At 41.5% G+C, this 22,024-nt stretch overlaps 2 protein-coding genes across 9 annotated transcripts in view; one reads left to right on the forward strand and one right to left on the reverse strand.

Moving 5' to 3' along the window:
- The window catches only part of CUNH5orf22 (chromosome unknown C5orf22 homolog), a 29,215-nt gene extending 25,014 nt beyond the window's left edge, over positions 1–4,201 (reverse strand). Inside the window, exons 1-2 of one of the 2 annotated variants that reach the window (XM_032279045.1) lie at positions 4,000–4,201; positions 1,723–1,868 (exon numbers count right to left, since the gene is read on the reverse strand). In XM_032279045.1, coding sequence (XP_032134936.1) covers positions 1,723–1,868; positions 4,000–4,080 — 227 coding nt within the window. In that variant the 5' untranslated portion in view covers positions 4,081–4,201. The remainder of the gene's footprint in view (positions 1–1,722; positions 1,869–3,999) is intronic. The other variant, XM_032279046.1, reaches the window with a different exon arrangement.
- A 127-nt stretch (positions 4,202–4,328) lies between these two features.
- The window catches only part of DROSHA (drosha ribonuclease III), a 140,132-nt gene continuing 122,436 nt past the window's right edge, over positions 4,329–22,024 (forward strand). For 3 of the 7 annotated variants that reach the window (XM_032279037.1, XM_032279040.1, XM_032279044.1), the window contains exons 1-6: positions 4,329–4,483; positions 5,545–5,675; positions 7,341–7,404; positions 9,984–10,817; positions 15,465–15,557; positions 21,738–21,848. In XM_032279037.1, the coding sequence (XP_032134928.1) occupies positions 7,385–7,404; positions 9,984–10,817; positions 15,465–15,557; positions 21,738–21,848 (1,058 nt within the window). In that variant the 5' untranslated portion in view covers positions 4,329–4,483; positions 5,545–5,675; positions 7,341–7,384. Of the gene's footprint in view, positions 4,484–4,957; positions 5,028–5,544; positions 5,676–7,340; positions 7,405–9,983; positions 10,818–15,464; positions 15,558–21,737; positions 21,849–22,024 lie in introns of all 7 variants that reach the window. The other 4 variants (XM_032279038.1, XM_032279042.1, XM_032279039.1 and 1 more) reach the window with 4 other exon arrangements.

The following is a 22,024-nucleotide window of genomic DNA, read 5'->3' on the forward strand; positions in this document are numbered from 1 at the left end:
GAAATGCCAGATATAGGTGATGGGGAGGAAGGCAGCACATCACACTGCCATGTGTGTACCTATGCAACAATCTTGCATGTTCTTCACATGTACCCCAAAACCTAAAACGCAATAAAAAAAAAAAAGACCAAATCAAGGCCAATGAATAATTTTAAAAAAAGACCAAATCAAGGCCAAAGAAAATGAATAATAAAAAAAAGTACTAAGGTATTATTTCCTGCTTTCATTTCTTGACATTTGCAAAGATGGTGCAAAGGCAATGGTGGGTTGATGTTCCAACATTAAGGTAGCAGCACCAAACTGTCAGTAGTTACTGTATTCTTCATTACCAACCACTAGCACGATAAATAAATAAATATAAAAGTTTCATTTGAGAACATCTCAATTTTATTAACTTTCCATCCTTAGCATACATTTTTAAATATTCTGTGTGGCAAAATCAGAAATGCACTGAAAGTTCTTCTGCAATACAGTTTGAAGCATAACAGTTGTCTCAAGGAAAAGCACCTGTTGTGACTGAACTTCGAGCTGAGCACCATTTATCTTGAAAGGAGTGATCAATAAACTATGGTTATTCACACTTGACACTGAATTGCTAAATTCTACATTTCAACTAAGCATTCATAAACTACTACCTGTCAAGTTCTCTTGTACTATCAGACTATTATCTGAAAAGGCTATGAAAATACTCTTTCCTTTTCCAATTACATGTCTGTGAAAGCCTGAATTTTCAACATATATTTCAACCAAAATAACATATGGCCAATGGACTAAATGCAGAAATTGACATGAAAATCCAATGGTATCTGTAAAGTTTTAGCAAATACTAAACATTGGCCAGGCTGCTTTTGTAAACAAAGTTTTTTTTTTTTTGGTTTGTTTCTTTTAAGAGATAGGGTGTGGTTATGTTGCTCAGTCTGGAGTGCAGAGGCTATGGACAGGCTTGATCACAGCCTGGAACTGCTGGCCGCAAGTGATCCTCCCACCCTAGCCTCCTGAGTAGCTGGGACTACAGGCTCATCCACCATGCCCAGATTGTAAAAAGTTTTATTGGAACACAGCCACTGTCATTTATTTACACAGTGCCTCTGATTGCTTTCATACTGTACCAGGAGCTGCTGCGGGAAATGGATCTCTACAACACTGAATAAAGGAGGGAGGAGTTCAGGCGGTAATTTGTCGAAAACCCAGCTCATTTAACAAAGGAAGGTTCTGACTTTATATAGGCTTATACTTTAGATGTTACACATGGAAGAATCTTAGGTTTATAGCTTTAGGACTCACATGTGAAAGGTTTCTGGTTTTATCTTGTTTTAAGTAAAAATAGTGTCATCCAGAGAGTTTCCCCAAGACCAAGCGTGTTATTTTCAGGAAGGAGATTCAGGAGGCACCAGCTGGCCTGCTCTCTTTTCTATTGAGCTGCACAGTGGATGACAGAGGGGGAGGGAATCCCAGAAGCCTGGGTCTCCTTCCTCGATACTACAAAGGCAAAGATAAGTAGTGGCAACAGAGACCATATGGCCAGCAAGCCTAAAATATTTACTAATTTGGCTCTTTAAGAAAGTTGTCAACACTTGTTCTAAATAAAATGAAAAAGACAAAAAGAGAAACGAAACCACCCAAAACCCATAAGGTTAGCAAAGTCTATTTGCTATAATTGCTTATTATCTACTGAGAATTGTACTTCAAACACCAAAGACCATGAATAAAATCACTTATTACCCAAAGAGTGTTTCCTTATCAAACACGGTGTCTGCTGGCATATTCACAGGAATAAGGAGGTCTGGATGCGAATCAAAATGTAAAAAACTTATATTACTGGCAGGAAGATGCTTTGAGCCAATGGCCCGGTATATAAAGGGTAGAACCTGTAAAAGACGTAAGCATACAATCAGAATTAATACTGAAACCATGAGCACACACCCAACTGCAGACTGAAAAACAATGCTAAACAATGCACATATAGAAAGCATACTGTGTTGTGAAAAAGTGGAAAAAGAGAGCCAGGTGCAGCGGCTCACGCCTGTAATCCCAGCTCTTTGGGAGGCTGAGGCAGGTGGATTGCCTGAGGTCAGGAGTTTGAGAGCAGCCTGGCCAACTTAGTGAAACCCCGTCTCTAATAAAAATACAAAAAAATTAGCTGGGTGTGGTGGCGGGCGCCTGTAATCCCAGCTACCAGAGAGGCTGAGGCAGGAGAATCACTTGAACCTGGGAGGCGGAGGTTGCAGTGAGCTGAGATCAGGCCACTGCACTCCAGCCTGGGCAACAGGAGCAAAACTGTCTCAAAAAAAAAAAAAAAAAAAGTGGAAAAAGATAAAAATTTGTTTCTTGTAAATGGTGCAGATGATAATCTCAAGCATTACGTTGTCCTCAGAACTTCCAACTTGCACCTCCAGCTGCCTTGCTGCTGCCACCTTGAACTCAACAGGTCATGAGGGGAAACTGACAAGGACTGGGGCTCAGGAACAAACTATGGCTTAATGCCTGTTCTAACGCTAATGAGGTGTTCAAGGTACTCTAGGTCTCAAAGTTTTATTTATTTATTATTTTCTTTAAAAAGAGAGTTTTGCTCTGTTGTCCAGCCTAGAGAGCAGTGATGTGGTCATGGCTCACTGCAGTCTTGGACTCCTGGGCTCACGAGATCCTGCCACCTCAGTCTCCTGAGTAGCTGGGATGACAGGGCACATGCCACTCCGTGCAGCTATTTCTTTCACTTCTATTTTTGTAGAGATGGGGTTTCGCTCTGCTGTCCAGGCTGGTTAGGGTCTTTCGGTACCCTGAGAATGGTGGGGTTGGGCTAGGTGGTCTGTAAAGGCCATTTCTCCTCTTCGATCTTCTCTAGTTTTAGGTTTAATACCTAATTTGAAAGCACTGTCTCACCCAGGCTTTCTCATTCTCTCAAGGTCATAGACATTATATCTAGGTTCTGAGAAACCTATCTTCCTCTCCCATTAATTTTCACCATCAGTAAATCCTTCTTCTTTTTTAACATCCAGGGAACCACCTCCCATTCCCAAGCCTACTGGTGCTACTTTAAAACAAATTTATTAGATTCATGGGCCTCCTTTGTTGACTTGGAAAAGTCTAGATTAAGACACCAATTTAGCTACTGTAAAGCACCACGGCCATACACATGGAAACCCTTTTTAGTGTTTATATATGCAGGCACTGTGTTAAAAGATTTTTTTTTTTTTTTTACACAATATGGGCCGGCCCTGGTAGCTCACGCCTTAATCCCAGCACTTTGGGAGGCCGAGGGGGACGGATCACCTGAGGTCAGATGTTCAGACCAGCCTGGCTAACATGGCAAAGCCCCGTCTCTACTAAAAATACAAAAATTAGGCAGGCGTGGTGGCGGGAGTCTGTAGTCCGCAGTTACTCAGGAGGCTGAGGCAGGAGAATCGCCTGAACCCGGGCCGCGGAGGCTGCAGTGAGCTGCGATAACACCATTGTACTCCAGCCTGGGCAACAGAGAGAGACTCCATCTCAAAAAAAAAAAAAAAAAAAAAAAAAAAGAAAAGAAAAGATTTTTAAACACAATATGTACACAATAATACTCCTAACGTGAGTCCTACGATTGCTGTCCCCATTTTAGATCAGAGCCCAGGTTCCAAGCATAAAGCCTCCCATCTAAACAGCGGGGCTGTGATGGCGATGCCAGGAGACATTTGGAAGCCAGAGTTAACTGCAGGTTAAGGACACCGGGCTCTGCAGCCAGACTGTCCGGGTTCGAGTCCCGACGCTACTAGTTGTTTGGTCCTGGGATTTGGGGCAAACCGAGGTAAATACATTGCCCCGACCCGTAGGGAGCGCACGGAAAGGTTAGTTCCTATTCTTCCTAGTTAGCTGTTTTGGTGTCTTCCCCCCAGCAACGGAATCGGGCAGTTTAACTCTGGCTAACTCTCAGGCCTCCGAGGCTACGGCTGTGCTGCCTGCTTGGTCCTCGGAGCGTCAGGGTGTCGCCGACTCTGCCCCAGAGCCCGGCCGCCGTCCGCTCACCTCCTGATGATCCTCCACCACCCACACAGGGAGCTTCGGGTAACGTCGGAGGCCAGTGTGCCATCCGGCGGTGTCACTCATGTTTTTGCGCCCGTCAGCTTTGCAGCAAAGCGGTGGCAGCTGGAGAGTACCCGGGAAAGCAGGCGCCTGAGTCCTGCTTGCCCTCTCCGGGCGGAAGCACGCCTTCCCCCGGTTGCGTTTTTGGATTGGAGAATTTAGGCGGAGGGAGGGCGGGCTCTAAAGGGTCTTTTACTGACTATTGGTGTAGAAGTCCATCGCTCTCTCTGACGTGCCAATCACCGCGTACAAGGCCCTGCGGTGGGCAGAAGCGTTTTTCTTCCCTTGGCCCAGCTTTCTCAGGTTTGCTTTTTAATTCCCTCGGTTTCCTGTTCCGGAGGCTCGGGCGGCGCCAGTGTCTTGGTGCCTGCAGTAGTAGCCTGGCTTTGCTCTGACGGCGATCTCGCGGCCTGAGAGCCTTTTATAGGTAAAAGGGGTACTTTGCAAGTGCTAGAAGACAGTTTCCGAGTGTCAGAATTTAAACTGGAGTCTCTGGGCTGGAGCCTCTGGGGCTGGGGTGAAAGGCGTCCGGGAATTAGGGTCGGGCAGCCCCACTTCCGATCTGCAGCTAAGGGCAAAAGAACGACCCTAGGCCTGGATTCCGCAAATAAATGAAAGTGAAAAAGGAGACCTTTCATTCATTTGTGGAGTACATGCTGTGGTCCAGGCCTGGGGCCGCCCGGCTCTCGGAGGGGAGCAAGATCCTGAGCTCAGTCCCTGTCTCGTGGGGCGCAAGGTCTGGCGGGAGATGCAAACACTAAGCATGCAGTTGCAGAGCAGGATGAAGGTGACTGCCCTGCAGATCCACCTGGGGAAAGAGGGAGGTCTCAATAAATGTGTAGTCACACTTTACAACTCTTTTTGCATGTACTGACGTTCCTAGCTGTGTTAACTATTCAAGACAGCTCCCTCAGTGTCTCTGCTTTCAAACAGCAACTGAGAAGAGACGGAGAAAACAGTTACTTTTCCAGGTGCGGTGAATTCCTTGACTTTGGAATTAAAGTTTGCATTCACAACACAGCCGGACTGTGCCGTCAATAAGTCAATTTCATGATTAGTATTTTTAGATTTTCTGACTACAGAAACATCCACAAGGATCTGGTAGTGAATATTGAGCTGTTGTTACACACTGTACAAGAGTGTTTATGACCCTGACTTTTGCCCACCTCTAGGTTCAGCATACATCTTTGTGTTCCCTAAGCCCTACACATACCTCTTTTTTTGTGTTTATTGCATTATTTGAAATTTTTAAAAAACTTATTTGTATGTGGGTTCTGAGTTCCTTGAACCCTACAGGCTGTGTGTCTTTCTTATCTCTGAGTCTGCAGGGCCTGGGACAGTGCTTCCCATGTATGGGCTCATTAAATGTCACATGAATCAGTGAAAAGTTCTGCTTTCTGTTGTGGAGGTACATGGAAGGGAAATGTACAGTAGCAACATGGAAACATACTATTGGTGAGACAGTAAACATTTATTGACCACCTACAGTGTGCAGGATGCTTTTCCCGAAGGATACGGCATACAGAAATGACTGAATCAACCCATGTCACCAAGGAACTGGTAATCTAGTGGAGGAGTTAGACATTTGCATACTTCACCATGATGTGAGGCAGCCTCTGGTAAGTGCTGTGAAAGAATTAAGTATAGACTAAGTCTAGAGGGAATGGGATTACCTAAGGGAATCAGGAAGGGCTTCATAGAGGAGGTGGCATTTGAGATTGGTAGATGGATGGAAATTCATTGGACAAATTCCTAGGTGGGAGGTTTTTTTTTTTTTTTTTTTTTGATGGGGCTTCTCTCCTGTTGCCCAGGCTGGAGTGCAATGGTGTGATCTGAGCTCACTGCAACCTCCGCCTAGGATGGGAGATTTTAGAGAGGAGAGTGGGAGGAAAGAACTAGCTGGTTCTTTGTACTTGTATGGTAATCAGTTGGGAAAATATGGGGTAGTAGGCTCTTTCTGGAAGTACTGGAGAACAAGCCTGGGTTCAGAGTCTCTAGGGTCTTAAATGCCAGCACAGAGTTTGAACTTGATTCTGTTGGCAGTGAGTAGCCTATGGTGGCAGGAGCATGTGCCTGGGCCCCAGGTTTATCATGAGAGTACGGGACTGGGTCATAATAATCAGGAGCTGGCACAGTGACTCATGCCTGTAGTTCTAGTTATTTTGGAGGCTGAGGTGGGAAGATTGCTTGAGCCCAAGAGTGAGAGACAGCAGTAAGCTATGACTGCACCACTGCACTCCAGCCTAGGGACAGAGTAAGACTCTGTCTCTTAAAAAAAAAAAAAAAAATCAGATATTATTTGCTGCCTATTATTTATTAAGCACAGTGATTGATAACATAATCTGAAATTATTTTCATGAGCCATTTGAAAGCCTACACAGTAAAGTTCTATTGGTGAGACTTTTAGTTAGGAAGACTTTAGGAAGATGTTTCTATGTTGAAGCTTTTTGTACTCAATATTTATGTGAGTTTTTGGATGTTTTGCTGAAGTTCAAGTATTTGGAAAATCATTCACGTTTACAATGTTTTTCTGTGGGAGGAACTGAGAATGAAAATCAAGAATCGTAACTGTTGTATTAACAAGATTATGGTTATGTTTGAAGTGGAATGCTGGCCTCACTGTGATGTTTGTGTTTGGTCTATGCCTACATGTTTTTACCATGCAGGAAAGTAGAATATGAAGAGGGAGAGGGGAAATGATTTTTTTCCCGTCGTCTTTTTAACAAAATAGAGATGATCTATGCCTATGATTTAAGTCTTTTTAGCTGGTGATAGTTTTGGGTCAGCAAAACTAGTAACAAGGACATTTTATTTTATTTTATTTATTTATTTTCTGAGACAGAGTTTTGCTCTTGTTGCCCAGGCTGGAGTGCAATGGTATGATCTCAGCTCACTGCAACCTCTGTCTCCCGGGTTCAAGCTATTCTCTTGCCTCAGCCTCCCGAGTAGCTGGGATTACAGGCATGCACCACCACGCCCGGCTACTTTTGTATTTTTAGTAGAGATGAGGTTTCTCCATGTTATTTAGGCTGGTCTTGAGCTCCTGCCCTCAGGTGATCTGCCTGCCTCAGCCTCCCAAAGTGCTAAGGATATTTTAAAATTTAAGGACATTTAAAAATGTAGTTGGAAATTTTAATACAGTTCAACATGCTTTTAATTTTGTTAGTAGGCTAAGTGTATTGGAAGCTGCAAAATCAGTGTTATGGTAATTGCGGAAGTATTTTTTACCATTGGCAGTTGGGGAAATACGTGTATGTCGGTTTCATTCTTTCTGTTTTTTAGAGCTCATATTCTCTGCAGAAGATGTGATGTATCCAGGCAGTGCATCATGATGCAAGGCAATACATGGTGAGTGTTGTGATGCGAATGGCAGTGGTTAGGAGAACAGAGAGAGGAACAAACATTGGTGCTGGCCTATAGAGGGTGGAAAGGGTTTAGATGCATGGGGAGAGGGGATAATATGCTCATTCTTTCAGCAGTGGGCACAGTACGACAGAGGGCCATGCACAGGGCTAGGAAGCCAGACCAGAACTGTTCATGGAAATCCCAGAGCCTGCCTTGATAGCGCTTGCAGTTCCGAGGTGCGGTAGACATTAAAGGTGGAATTAGGTCCTTAGTAGGTGGATTGTAATTATTGTAGGACCTGCTAAGAAGCAACAGAGAGTGTTGTGAGAGTAAGGAACCTAATGAATCTCTGGGGGCAGTGACAGGGTTGCGGAAAGGCCAGCAAGGATATTATTGTAATAGTTATGCAGGAGATGATGGTGTGAAGTAGATTAATTCAGGAAGTATTTATGAAGCAGAAACAACAGGAATTTTTGTTTATTTTTTATTAAGGGATAGTTGCCATATAAGTGATAGCAATTTTAAAATAAAGTTTTAGCTAAGGATGGGGAGGTGAGGGAGGACAAGTCAGGTGATTGATTCTCTGGTATATGTCTTAAGGACCATTAATGGTGTCATTTATTGAGATAGGAAATACTAGGAAAAGAGCAAATGTTTATCTTGGAGGGAAAGGTAATTAGTTCCTTTTAGCATATGTTTTGTTGAATTTGCAGAGTCAGTGAGATACTCAAAGAGAGAGATCAGGTTGGCAATTTGTATTGAGGGTCTGGAGCTCAGAAGTTGGGGGCTAAAGATATAACTTTGGGAGTTACTGACACATTGGTGGTAATTGAAGCAGTGCAGGTGGGTAGTGTCACTTTGGAAGAGAGAGCGAGCAGAGGAGAAGCTGGTGTGAGGAACAGCCAGAGACGTAGGAAAGCCACAGTTAGGGCGTTATGTCAGGAAGCCAAGAAACACATCCATGGGGGTGGGGGCTGGGAAGGCAAGTGGGGAGGCAGCTGGACTGATCCAACAGAGATCAAGCAAGTTGATTGAAAATGACCTTTGGTTTTCAAGGCGAGGCGAACACTGATCATGGCGCTCATTGGAGGGTGGCGGAAGCTGAAGTTGGATTAGAGTGAGTTGGAAGTATATGCACTTTTGTTTTAGCTTGGGCTGCCATGACTAAATGCCATAGACTGGGTAACTTAAGCAGTAAACATTTATTTCTCACAGTTCTGGAGGCTGGCCGTCCGAGATCAGGGTGCCCGCACAGCCAGGTTTCGGATGCACATCCTCTTCCTGCCTTGTAGGTGGCTGCCTTCTTGTTGTAGTCTCATCTGGCAAGGGGTTGTGGCGGGGATTTCTTTTCTCTTCCTCTCTCTATAAGGGTACTAATCGTGTCGTAGTTACCCCTCAGATTCCCCACTTCCATATAGCATCACATTGGGCATTAGGCTTTTCTCGGCATGAATTTTGGGGTGGACACAAACATTCAGTCTGCAGCCACTTTTTCTGGTCATTTGACTGTGAAGGGGAGGACACAGAAGGGGCAAAGTCAAGGGAAACCTGGAGGCCGAGGAAAGTACTTTATGCTGGAGTAAACCCAAGCACTTTCAAATGCTGATGCGAAGGGTCTGGTAGTGGGGAGATGTGGAAGATTGCAGAGGAGGGAGGTAATCCCAAATAAGCATTTGGAGATGGGATCCAGAGCACTTGTGGCAGGATAGGCTTTGTCAGGAGGAGGGAATTGGGAGAGGCTGGAGTTAGATCCATTGTAGGAATGTTAGGAGAAGTTGAAGGAGTTCTTTTCTAATGGTTTTTGTGTTTCTCCTTGGTAGGAGACTAGCTGTGTGTTGACTGTGAAGAGAGAATGGGATATGGGGAAAGGTCCTGAATGTTTTCAGTAGTTATGGTGGGTAGTTCAGAAAGTAAGCTGACTACTGCACCATGCCAGAGGAATGGGATGGCAGAAGCCAGTGATCATGAATTTCTTTGGCTACCACCCTGCCCAGTCAGGTATTTTTCTATAGTACTACTTTCTGGTCAGCCTCCAGAAAGCAAATTATTGGGTTCTTTGAAGGCTGGGGTATTGCCAGCTTCTTGTGACTGAAGTAGAGCAGGGCAGAGGAGTGTAGGGCATTAAAAATGAATCATGGAGATGCTATGCCGGGCAACGGAGTCTGTGCTGAATGGAGGGGGTGGTGAAGATGGGAAGATGCTGGTGCAGATGTGCTTGGGACCTCCCGTGGTGAGGTCAAGATCAGAGGGCAACTTGAGCAAAGGCATGATAGCAAATGGTTGAACAATGGGATGTTGAATTGCTCATTTTGGAGGTGGAGCAGCTTTCAGGAATGGTCGGTCAAGGGACTAAACGTGGCAGTGGGTTGGGTGGCCAAGAAAGGGGAAGAAGAGTTTATTGACCTTGAAGGGTTTCAGATGTTAGCAGGAACCCAGTATTGAATGGGTGGAATATTCCAGTGCCTTCACTAGGGAGTCTTTGAGTTGCTCATGAAGATGGTCAGGCATTTATGAAATGCTGTTAACACAGTGAGGATTTTTAAAAAACAAAACTCTTCCCTTTTTTTTTTTCCACCGTGAAGTCACAGAATGTCATTCCACCCAGGACGAGGATGTCCCCGAGGACGAGGAGGACATGGAGCCAGACCCTCAGCACCATCCTTCAGGCCCCAAAATCTGAGGCTGCTTCACCCTCAGCAGCCTCCTGTGCAATATCAATATGAACCTCCAAGTGCCCCTTCCACCACTTTCTCAAACTCTCCAGCCCCCAATTTTTTGCCTCCACGACCGGACTTTGTACCTTTCCCCCCACCTATGCCTCCTTCAGCGCAAGGCCCTCTTCCCCCTTGCCCAATCAGGCCCCCTTTCCCCAACCACCAGATGAGGCACCCCTTCCCAGTTCCTCCTTGCTTTCCTCCCATGCCACCACCAATGCCCTGTCCTAATAACCCCCCAGTCCCTGGGGCACCTCCTGGACAAGGCACTTTCCCCTTCATGATGCCCCCTCCTTCCATGCCACACCCCCCGCCCCCTCCCGTCATGCCGCAGCAGGTTAACTACCAGTACCCTCCAGGCTATTCTCACCACAACTTCCCACCTCCCAGTTTTAATAGTTTCCAGAACAACCCTAGTTCCTTCCTGCCCAGTGCTAACAACAGCAATAGTCCTCATTTCAGACACCTCCCTCCATACCCACTCCCAAAGGCTCCCAGTGAGAGAAGGTCCCCAGAAAGGCTGAAACACTACGATGATCACAGGCACCGAGATCATAGTCATGGGCGAGGGGAGAGGCATCGGTCCCTGGATCGACGGGAGCGAGGCCGCAGTCCCGACAGGAGAAGACAAGACAGCCGCTACAGATCTGACTATGACCGAGGGAGAACGCCGTCTCGCCACCGCAGCTACGAGCGGAGCAGGTAAGCCACACGTGTGTATTTCTTCAATGAACCACAGGGGCCCAGGCACAGTCATTTTCCATTTACGGCAACCAAACCAGAAGGGTCCAGTAGTGCATCTTGATTTATACAAGGAAAGAAGGCACATTTTGGACTCTCATTTCAAGAGGAAGAAACGACCAACTGACAAGTAAGTAAGTTGATGTCAGAAAAAAATTGCTTTTGAAAAGCATTCCAACTCTATCAGTGTAGATTCATTTCAGTGAATATAAGACTTTTACTCTGAGAATGCAGTTGACATTTTAATGATGATCCCATGAGATGAAAGATCTTGTTTGTGTTTTCATAGATTAAATTATATTCAGTGTGATCATCTTATCAGGTTACAGCAGTTGAGTTTTTTTGGAACTGGTGATCTGCATGTTAACGAAGAATCAAATTAGCTAACAGGCAGGACATTCTGATTTTTAGGATAGGTGGAAATTTATTGTACATTGTTGACTTCTTGGTTTGTTTCTTTGTAGTTTAATGAAGTAAAATTATTTACACATTATGAAAGTTAGTTTTCAAAATAGCATTTTTTTTTTTTTTTTTTTTTGTGATAGAGTCTCACTTTGTTGCCCAGGCTGGAGTACAATGGCGAGATCTCAGCTCACTGCAACCTCCACTTCCTGGGATCAAGCGGTTCTTCCACCTCAGCCTCCCAAGTTGCTGGGATTACAGGCGTGTGCCACCACACCCAGCTAATTTTTTTTTTTTTTTTTTTGAGATGGAGTCTTGTTGTGTTGCTCAGACCAGAGTACCGTGACACGATCTCGCCTCACTGAAACCTCTGCCTCCAGGTTCAAGTGATTCTCCTGCCCCAGCCTCCTGAGTAGCTGAGATTATAGGCATGTGCCACCATGCCCGGCTCATTTTTGTGTTTTTAGTAGAGACAGGGTTTTGCCTTGTTGGCCAGGCTGGTCTTGAACTCCTCACCTCAGGTAATCCACCTGCCTTGACCTCCCAGAGTGCTAGGATTACAGGCGTGAGCTGCCGTGCCCGGCCCCAAACAGCTTTTAACCCGATTTTGTTGCATTGAATTGGATTCTTATTGAAGAAAGTTGTATTTAAAAAATACTATTCCATTCTATATTACATTTCTTTTTCCAAAAGACTAAACATATATAAGTATGAGAGAAAAAAGGTTTCAAGGAGGCATTTCTAAAACTGGAATTCTAGCTGGGCTTACTCAGAAATACTCTAAAGTTATATGCAACTTTTTGTGTGTGTGTGTCTTTTTATAAGGAAGCTTACATCAGATTCTCAAAGAGGAGGGTATGAGTCTGTTATCCTAAGAGCCTAAGAACCATTGGTTTATATGGAAAATAAAAGACACAACAGTGGTGCTAATGTTTATTTATTACCTCAGTGAACTCTTGGGTTGATGAAGATTTGAGGTCTTCAGTTGTCAAGCTAATTCTGGTGCTTCTCTTTCATTCCCCTGTAGTGTACTTACCTTCATTGTCTGGTGGAACTTTTGTGCTGAAAGTGTTTGAGCTCCCCAAACCAAGTCACTTCACTCTGGGTTTGCAGAGAGCTGGTCTTGGCTCTTGTCGCTCTGCAGCTGATTTCAGGAACCAGTTCACATCTGTTTCCACATTTTTCTCATGGCTTTATTGATTTGGTTCTGACTGAACATTTTGCCAGTAAATTAAATGATAGTGGCCATTCTCTGCCCTGAAGAGAGGGACTAGTGCTCAGAAGGTTCAGAAGGAAAATGCTTTGTTCCCTCTCCCTGGTGGCCTGGTAGAAGGTGGAAGGGAATGCGTTTCTTGTAGGGATGACTGATTTCCGGTGGGCCAAAGCTGAGTGAGAGTTGGTAGACTTTAAAAACTTTTTCAGCTTGAACTGCTGTTTCTGGTCAATATTATTCTGTGATGGACTAGCTGGCAGAGGCATGTGATAGTTAATGTTACAATTTTATAGTACAAATCTAAACTGGAAAGAGTAAATAGTTTCTAAGTAGTTTTCTTCAGACTCTAAAGTAATTGTCAACAACCTTGTTTCTGGGAATTTTGTGGCAAACGTTCTAGATGGTGTTGTATTTCCCCCTCTGTTTTGAGAGGCTATTACTAGAGGAGTTGTCAGGGCTCTGCTGTAAATCCTACATTTTTCCATCAAGGCTTCAACTTTGAGTTATGTGTTTGTTTGAAGAAACTCAGAAGTCCTGTGGATTGAGGATCTCAGTAAAATCAAGTATCATAAGAATTACTTCTAACCTGATTTATCCTAAACCTCCTTTACTATGAGGATCTATATCTTTCTAAAATGGTCTTTATTTATATTCGAGTTGTTTAATAACGTGCTTGGGGCATTTGCTCTGGAGCTGCCTAGTGGCATAGCTTCATTATAATTGGCTCCCTTTGGGATATTAATTAGGCGAAGTGTCAGTCATCTGTTTTATATGGCATGCTTCTGTGAAACAAACATGGATCACGTGAAGTCCTAATATAACTTCTAGAAGTATATTGAGGAAATTGAAACTTCATAAATTTGGATTGTGTTAAGTTTATGCAAATTCCGTAGTCTGTCCTCTGGCTGCTCATCCCCTACATCTTGGGGTAAATTAATCTATCCTTTTACAAATTCTATCTTCCCTCTTTCTCTCTGCCTCCAAAATGTGGTTGAATAACAATTGCAAGTTGTTTTAGGTTAGACTGTTTTTAGGAAAGATCTATATAGAAGTGGATATATATATCTGCTGTCACAAAAGATGAAAGTTACTCTAGGGGATGAGGAAAGAAATCACCACAGGCCGATGTAGTGCACCAAGCACACTGTTCAGCTGAGTGGTAAGGAAGTGTGCCCTGGGCTTCACCCAGCAAGAATTCTCACAGCTGTCCTGGTGACAGTACACGTGTAGCCGTTGGAGAACTAGCATAATGTACCTAAGGAATATCTTAATGTTTGCAAACAAGGAAGAATCTTGGGAAAAGTAACACAAAAATAGTTTTTTTTGCTTTAAGTGAGTTTGTCTTAATAGTGTTACTAATGTGATTTATATCCAAATTGTTCTTTTCAAGTTCTACCCACTCAGGGGTACCAATCATCATTAGAAGTGTTATTCTTTTTTTTTTTTTTTATTTGAAACGGAGACTTGCTCTGTCAGGCTGGAGTGCAGTGGCGCAATCCCTGCTCACTGCAACCTCTGCCTGCTGGGTTCAAGCAATTCTTCTGCCTCAGCCTCCCAAGTGGTTGGGCCTACAGGCATGCACCACCATGCCCAACTAATTTTTTGTAGTTTTAGTAGAGATGGAGTTTCACCATGCTGGCCAGGCTGGTCTCGAACTCCTGACCTTGTGATCCACCCGCTTCAGCCTCCCAAAGTGCTGGGATTACAGGCATGAGCCACTGCGCCCGGCCAGAAATGTTACTCTTAAATGCAAAATTCTATTGACTACATGTTAAAAGACAAAAATTAGAAATATCTTCTAATTAGGATTTTTATTTGGAAATATAGGCAATTCTTTTCAACAGCTGTGCCATTACAAATTACATATATCTTTGACATGTGGCATGGTTCACTAATTTCTGTATAATAATTGAGATTTACTGCCCAAATGTAAACTGTGATTTTAGAAATGTGTGAGATGAAGAATGTAGAGTCCCAATCTCTGGCTGCTTTATGTGGGACAGCTGATATATGCCTGAGGATTGTGTATATATCGGAAACATTATTCAAAGGAGTCTTCCTCTAGAACAGGGAGATCTTTAACTGAAAAACAATTTCTGTTTTAATACCTAAGCACTTGCTGACCTCTGTCAGTTTTATAGGTTCTATTTTCCATGTATTGACATTTCTGTTTGGTGATAGCTTGGGGGATATTTTTGAGTTCAGACATTTTTATGGTCTTCTTGCTGGACTCAGGTTAATATAGCATTTTATTTTTTCTATTCTAAGATTGGAAGGTTGTTTCCTTTCGACTTATAGTTCTGATTCAGACACACTAGAGTTCAGATATCTCTTCTAGATCCTTATTGTTAAATAGGCTCAAAAGCTATTATTATTAAACTCCAATTTTACATTGGAAGGTTTTTAAAATTCCTCATTATACTTTTTTACATTAAGTAAATCCAGCATCTCCATTTAGAGTTTTTTCCCAGGTGAAAAATAGTATTCAAGTGACTCAGTCATGGCCTTATGGCAGGTTGGTGATAGTTAAAACTACAACTCAAGCTTATAAGCCATAAGTGTTAAGAGCTCTTTCATTGTAGAACCTTGTCCTAATTTTCACTATAAAAGCTTTATAATTTGCATTTATTTGATGGGTGAGAGCATTTTCTAGAAATCAATAGTTTTCCCTGTAGGTTAAATAACCAAGGATTGGCTGATTGCAAGATCTTAAGGGAAGATCAGGATAAAATTCCCTTTATTGCTTAGCATCACATATGGCTTGTTTCTTTAAAGAAAACCACAAAAATTGTCCAAGTTAGTTAACTTCTGTAAAGGGAAAAGCTCCTTTATAACCTGTAATAAATTAAGGAGGCATAAAAATGTCCTCTAGTGAATAGTACCTGAAAAATTCCTGGATGTGGTCCATTGATTTAGAAGATGAATTCAGTGAAAAGAGATGGTGTTTTTGAGTCTTTCTGTTGAAAACAGCTCTGTGTATTAATTCCTTTAAGAGAGCGAGAACGGGAGAGACACAGGCATCGAGACAACCGAAGATCACCATCTCTGGAAAGGTCCTACAAAAAAGAGTATAAGAGATCTGGAAGGTAAGCAAGGAGTTGACACTGGAAGAAGTCATAGGATTCTCTCCTTGAATTCAGATTTTGTGCATGTATAGAGTGTCAGCGAAGTCTTCATAATGGGTTCAGAGTCTGTCCAAGATGACCTGTGAAAAGTGAAAGCAGCCTGTAATTTAAAAGCCTTTACTTTCAAGATGTGTTGATTACGCACAAGGAAAATCTTGATAAATTTCCAACAATTAGAAATTATACAGACCACTTTTTCTGACCACAGCGCTATAAAATTATACATTAGGTAGGGGCAGGGCGTGGTGGCTCACGCCTATAATCCCAGCACTTTGGGAGGCTGAGGCGGGCAGATCACCTCAGGTCGAGAGTTCAAGACCAGTCTGACTAACATGGAGAAACCCCCTCTCTACTAAAAATACAAAATTAGCTGGGCATGGTGGCACATGCCTGTAATCCCAGCTACTTGGGAGGCTGAGGCAGGAGAATTGCTTGAACCCGGGAGGTGGAGGTTGCAGTGAGCCAAGATCGCGCCATTGCACTCCAGCCTGGGCAACAAGAGCAGAACTGCGTCTCAAATAAACAAACAAGCAAACAAACAAAACGATACATTAATAATTCATGATATTTCAAAAAACCTTGGAAATTAATAATTACACTCTTAAATTTATATGTTTCAGAGAAAAGGAGCAAAACTGCAGTCATATTTTCATTAGAAAATGACAATGCTTAAATTGCTGTCACCCACAACTTAAAGGGTGTAATCAATTCTATATCCCAAAGTAAAATTTTGTGGTCTTATATGAATATAATGGCTATAAAGAACAACACTCTAGAGTCTGACAGATTTGGCGTCAGTTGTTAGCTCTCCCAACTTTATTATTGGGCAAAGTTATCAGTGTCTTCGTTTGTAAACTGAAGACAGTTACATGTACCTCCTTGAGTGATGAGCGGTCATTGAGATAATGCATGTCAAATACTTAGAGCTAGGCCTGAAATAAGTGCCAAATACATGGTAACTATGTATGTAATTATTATCTGAGCCCTTGGCTACATAAATTGGTGGAGCTTAAGAAAAACAAAAAAAGGGACCAGGCGCGGTGGCTCACGCCTGTAATCCCAGCACTTTGGGAGGCCGAGGCGGGCGAATCACGAGGTCAAGAGATTGAGACCATCCTGGCCAACATGGTGAAACCCCATCTCTACTAAAAATACAAAAATTAGCTGGGCGTGGTGGCGTGCGCCTGTAGTCCCAGCTACTCGGGAGACTGAGGCAGGAGCATTGCTTGCACCCCGGGAGGTGGAGGTTGCAGTGAGCCGAGGTCTCGCCACTGCATTCCAGCCTGGCTCCCAGCTATGGAGCGAGACTCTGTCTCAAAGAAAAAAAAAAAGGGATTTAAAGATAAATTAATGAAATAGAAACAGAACTATAGTCATATAACTATATTGTAAGTAAATGCAAGTACAACTTTTAAAGTGGGAAATCAAGAAAAGAAAAATGTACATAACATTAGATTTCAGAAAGTGTATTATTACAGGAATGAAAAGAGATTTAAAAATTTAAAACAGTATAAAAATTAACTTGAATGTGATGGGTTGATTTCTAAGAAAGCAAAAATAATTTCACACAAGAAGCAGAAAACTTTAATAGGTCAGTAATTGTGGGAAAAATGGAAAAAGCTGACTTTGCGCCACCTCTAAAAAAAGTTTTAAAGTGGTCTTGAACACTAAAAAAAGATAGAAAGAAAGCTCAGCTCATTCTGTGGTAGCAGGAAAAACCAGATGGCAAAACTTAACCAAGGGGAAAAAATTGACACAAAACGACGCAGCAATCTCTCTTACAAATGTGGATATAAAAACACTAATTAGGATTTTGGCAAATGTTTTCTGTAGTTTATTAAAATAACTGATAGAGTTTATTCCAAGACTGCATGGATAGGAAAGTTAATATTAGAAAATTTATATTCTTTTTGTCAAAATCTGTAGGATTATCTCAGTACTTGCCTATGAGATATTTAAAGTAAAACCAGCATCCAGTTGTGAGTAACAACTAATAAACTAGAAATATTAGCAGATGTCTTTAACATGATGAAGAATGCTAGCTCATGATGAGCCTGTGGATATCATTCCTGATATGTAGTGTTGAAACCTGCAGGTTTTTTCCGTACAAATTTGAAAAAGGGCAAGGAGGCCGCATTGCTTATCATTGTTACCCAATATCCTTACAACACAATCAACATGCTAATGAAAAACATGGTGTTTTTGTGTTTCCCGGGTATTGTACTGCTGTGGGTGGTATAGTCATTAACAAGGATCCTCACTTAATAGGAAAAGGAAAGTTAAGTGCTACAAGTGCTTTTGATAGGGCAATTACATGTTGCCCCAGGTTAGATGAGATTAATTAGGAAGGATGAAAAGAGGGCCTGAGGAGTAGAAGATGAGATAGGAGAAAAGCCAGGGCATTATGTCAGTGGACATCACTGAGGACCTATTTGAGGGGGATGATTTTTAATGTATAAGTGCTGGAAATAGCCTCGGTCTAATGGTTTCTTCTCTAATGCCTGGGAGCTTGCACAGAAGGTAGACTTGCATTCTGTGATTTCTGACTAATGCAGTAGAAAATAAAAGTTAGAGATGGAAATACTGGGGAGGGGAAAAGTTACCAGTTTATGTTATAGCATATTGGTAAGAGGAAATATTTGGAGTTTGTATTTTGAATTTTGGAGTGCCTAAGACACTTACCTAAAAAAAAATCTGTTGTTTCTGTTTTGAAATGCCTGTCTCAAAGTGTTAGAAAAAATATTAATTGATGTTCACAACAGATGACCTTGAGCATTCATTACATCATTCACAAGGCCTGTTTAAGAGGATGGGGGAGGATGTCTTTTGCCTGTGTTTCTTGATAATAATAAGAAACATTGGTGGGATTTCTTTTTAGAATATGCTGAAATGTCTATATCAACCATATTAGCATTTAACTACCACTTCCTAGGTTTATTGTGTTAGATAAGTGACTAATTTTCAAGGCCGTTTCCTCATTTGTAGGGCATGTTAATATCTGCCTCATAGGCTTGCTGTCAGGATGAAATGTGAAATGTCAGTAAAGTGGTGACATTTCAGCAGAGTGCCAGCCTCGGAGTAAGCACCAAAACAAACAAACAAACAAACAAAAATGAGCCACTAGGAACTAAGAGTTGCCATTACTGCCTGACCAGTATTTTTAATAGCCTTTTTAATAAAAAGGACTACCTGGTTAGAAAATGTGATGCAAGGAAAAAGTAAATTTAAAAATCACTATGGAAAGTTATTAATAAATTAATTAAGCATCTTGTAATGCATAGGACCAATGGGAAGAATAAAATGTAGCTGATGATAAAGAAGCTGAGGCAGTGAAAGGAAGGTATATCATAGTCCTGTAGTGGATAACCATGTGGTAAAAATACTAGTTTTCTTCACAGTATACTCATGCACCACATGACATTTCAGTCAGTGACGGACTGTATACAATGTTGGTCCTAAAGATTATAGTACCTTATTTTTTTACTGGACCTTTTCTATGTTCAAATGTGTCCTTACCACTGTGTTACAATTGCCTACAGTATTCAGTACAGTCACATGCTGTACAGGTTTCTAGCCTAGTAGGAACAGGCTATAATATCACCTGTCCTAGGTGTGTAGTAGGCTATACTATCTAAGTTTGTGTAGGTACACTGTGATGTTTGCACAGCGATGAAATCACCTAAAGACTCATTTCTTAGAATATATCTCTGTTGTCATTAAGTGATGCATGACTGTAATGTATAATTTTAATGTAACTTCAGTTAAAGTACTGGTTTTTTAAAAAATTTTTTTAAGTTTTAAAAAATATAAAAAGAGATGGGGTCTTATGTTGGCCAGATTGATCTTCAAGTACTGGCCTCAAGAGATCCTCCCACCTTGGCCTCCCAAAATGCTGGGATTACAGGCATGAGCCACCCATGCCCGACTCAGAGTACTGGCTTTAGAACTTATAATGAGTCATTAATTTTTCTTTGAACTAGAAGTTAGGATAATATAGAAAAATAGTAACACGAGGATACTTACTCTGGAATAATTAAATGTTCTGGAAATATATAATAATTTGAAAAATTTAGTATGGGTTAAATAGATCAATGAAACATATTGAGCAACATTCAAGAATATGCATTACTTACATCTAATACATAATATGTAAAGTTACATATGATAAATCGTATTTTTTTTTTTCAAATCAGAGGAGAAACTGGCAATTGTTGAGCCATTTGGAGGAAAAATTGAGATTAGATTTCTGCCTTACACCTTGGAGAGAATTTAAAAATTGTGTTAAAAGTAACTGATGAAAATGTAAAATTTTTATTTAACCTTGGGATAGGAAATGGTTTCTAGGCATACTAAGGCAGGAAGCATAAAAATATCTCTAGATTTGACTTTATAAAAGTTTATGTAGCAGCAAACAAACATTTCAAAGCAAGAAACTGAAAACAGTTACAATGCATATGACAGAGGGAGGACAGTTATCTTAATAAAAACTGTTTCAACCAATTAAAGAAAGACTCTAATCCTAATTTAGAAAGTATTTGCATACCTATGACCAGAATGTTCACAAGTAAGCATGAAATGTATTCATTTCAGTATTCATAAAATATTGCAAATTAAATTATATGAAAATACATTTTCATCAGAACGGCAAAGATTAAAAATAACCATGGTGATGGGATGTGTGGAAATGGGAATTCTTAGGTGGTTTTGTTGGTTGTCTAAACGAGTAGTAGCTAACTGGAGAGAAGCCTTAAAATGTACACATTTGGGAAAGAAATCTGAGAAGTCTGCAAAGAACACAAATGTGGTCATGATAGCATTGTTTATGGTGGAAGAAAAGTAAATGTTAACCTAAATGACAATTATTAGGTTTGTTAAATTTTGGTATATACATTTAAAAGAATAATAATGTACCCGTTAAAAATGCTCCAAATATAGAATTATTGAAATAGGTGTTCCTGATTTACTACTGAATTGAGAAGGTCAGGCTATAACATTAAAACATTTGTGAAATATAGTGATTATCTCTGAGTGGTATTATGTGTGGTTTTGTTTTCTTTTTGTTTATGTTTGTGCTTTTTTTTTTCTATAGTGAACATACATTGACAGTAAGTTTTCTGGTAACAAAACTAATGCATATTGTAATGTTTAGAAGTTATATAAATAATATGTGTACACTTTCTAATCCTCCGCAAATATGTATACCTACACAGACATATATACATACAGACTTTCCCTATTATAAAATTAGAAGTTAGTGGTAGAGTTAATGAGAATAGTTGTTACTTTGATCAGGATGTACACTTTCATGGATAGTAGTAATATCCATGGTCTAATAAAGCAGTTTTTCTACTTAGCTGCATTCTCAAGGTCTGTGTGTTCTACCTAAATTTCTTGGGCTTAAATTAAAATCTACCCTATAGGTTTTCTTGTTATTGTCATTGTTTTGAGACAGGGTCTTGCTCTGTTGCCCAGGCTGGATTGCAGTGATGCGATCATAGCTCACTGCAGCCTCAGCCTTCTGGGCTCACGTGATCCTCCCACCTCAGCCCCCTGAGTAGCTGGGACTACAGGTGTGCACCAACATGCCTGGTTAATTTTTGTGTTTCTTTTAGAGACAGGGTTTCACCATGCTACCCAGGCTGGTCTGGAATCCCTGGGCTTAAGTGCTCCTCCTGCCTTGGTCTTCCAAAGTGTTGGGATTACAGAGGTGAGCCACCATGCCCAACTGACCCTATATGTTTTTTCCCTCAAGTACATCCCTAGGTTGGGTCTTTGCAGACTTCAAGCCCAGGATGTCAAGGAGATGGAGTTGTTTTTTCCTCCTTCTTTATTGACTGAGTTAATGTTAGTATTTGTGAGGATCAAAATTCGGCAAAGCGTTGATTCACTAAGTAGTAATACCCAAGTCTGAGGTTCCAGAGATATAGTTAGCACGATATAACTGGTTCACTCTTGGATTATAATTATAGTCCTCAGGCTAAATTTATGGCCATATTGGGACCCTGTTTTGTGGAATCTTAAGAGTTTTTTTTTTGTTCCTGGCAAAGCAAGATGTGGAGGATTCAAAACTGGCATTCTCATTGCTGAAATTGTCCATATGTGGACATTTCCAAACATTTCGCAAATATCTTTTTCTTCTAGGAGTTACGGTTTATCGGTTGTTCCTGAATCTGCTGGATGCACACCAGAATTACCTGGGGAGATTATTAAAAATACAGATTCTTGGGCCCCACCCCTGGAGATTATGAATCAGTAAGTAGATGTGGGGTGGGGCCTGGGAATTTGTATTTTTAAACAAGTAAACTTCAGGTGATTCTGATGCCACCAGACTGGTATTTGGGAATCACTCGTTTAACAAAAGTACGTGGTTTGGCATGGTGTTGGTATTTTAGGTGAAAATGCACCAAATAGGTGAAATAGAATAGTTT

This window comes from Sapajus apella, unplaced genomic scaffold (assembly GCF_009761245.1).
Source record: "Sapajus apella isolate SASKATOON/1434 unplaced genomic scaffold, GSC_monkey_1.0 scaffold11, whole genome shotgun sequence".
NCBI lineage: Eukaryota > Metazoa > Chordata > Mammalia > Primates > Cebidae > Sapajus > Sapajus apella.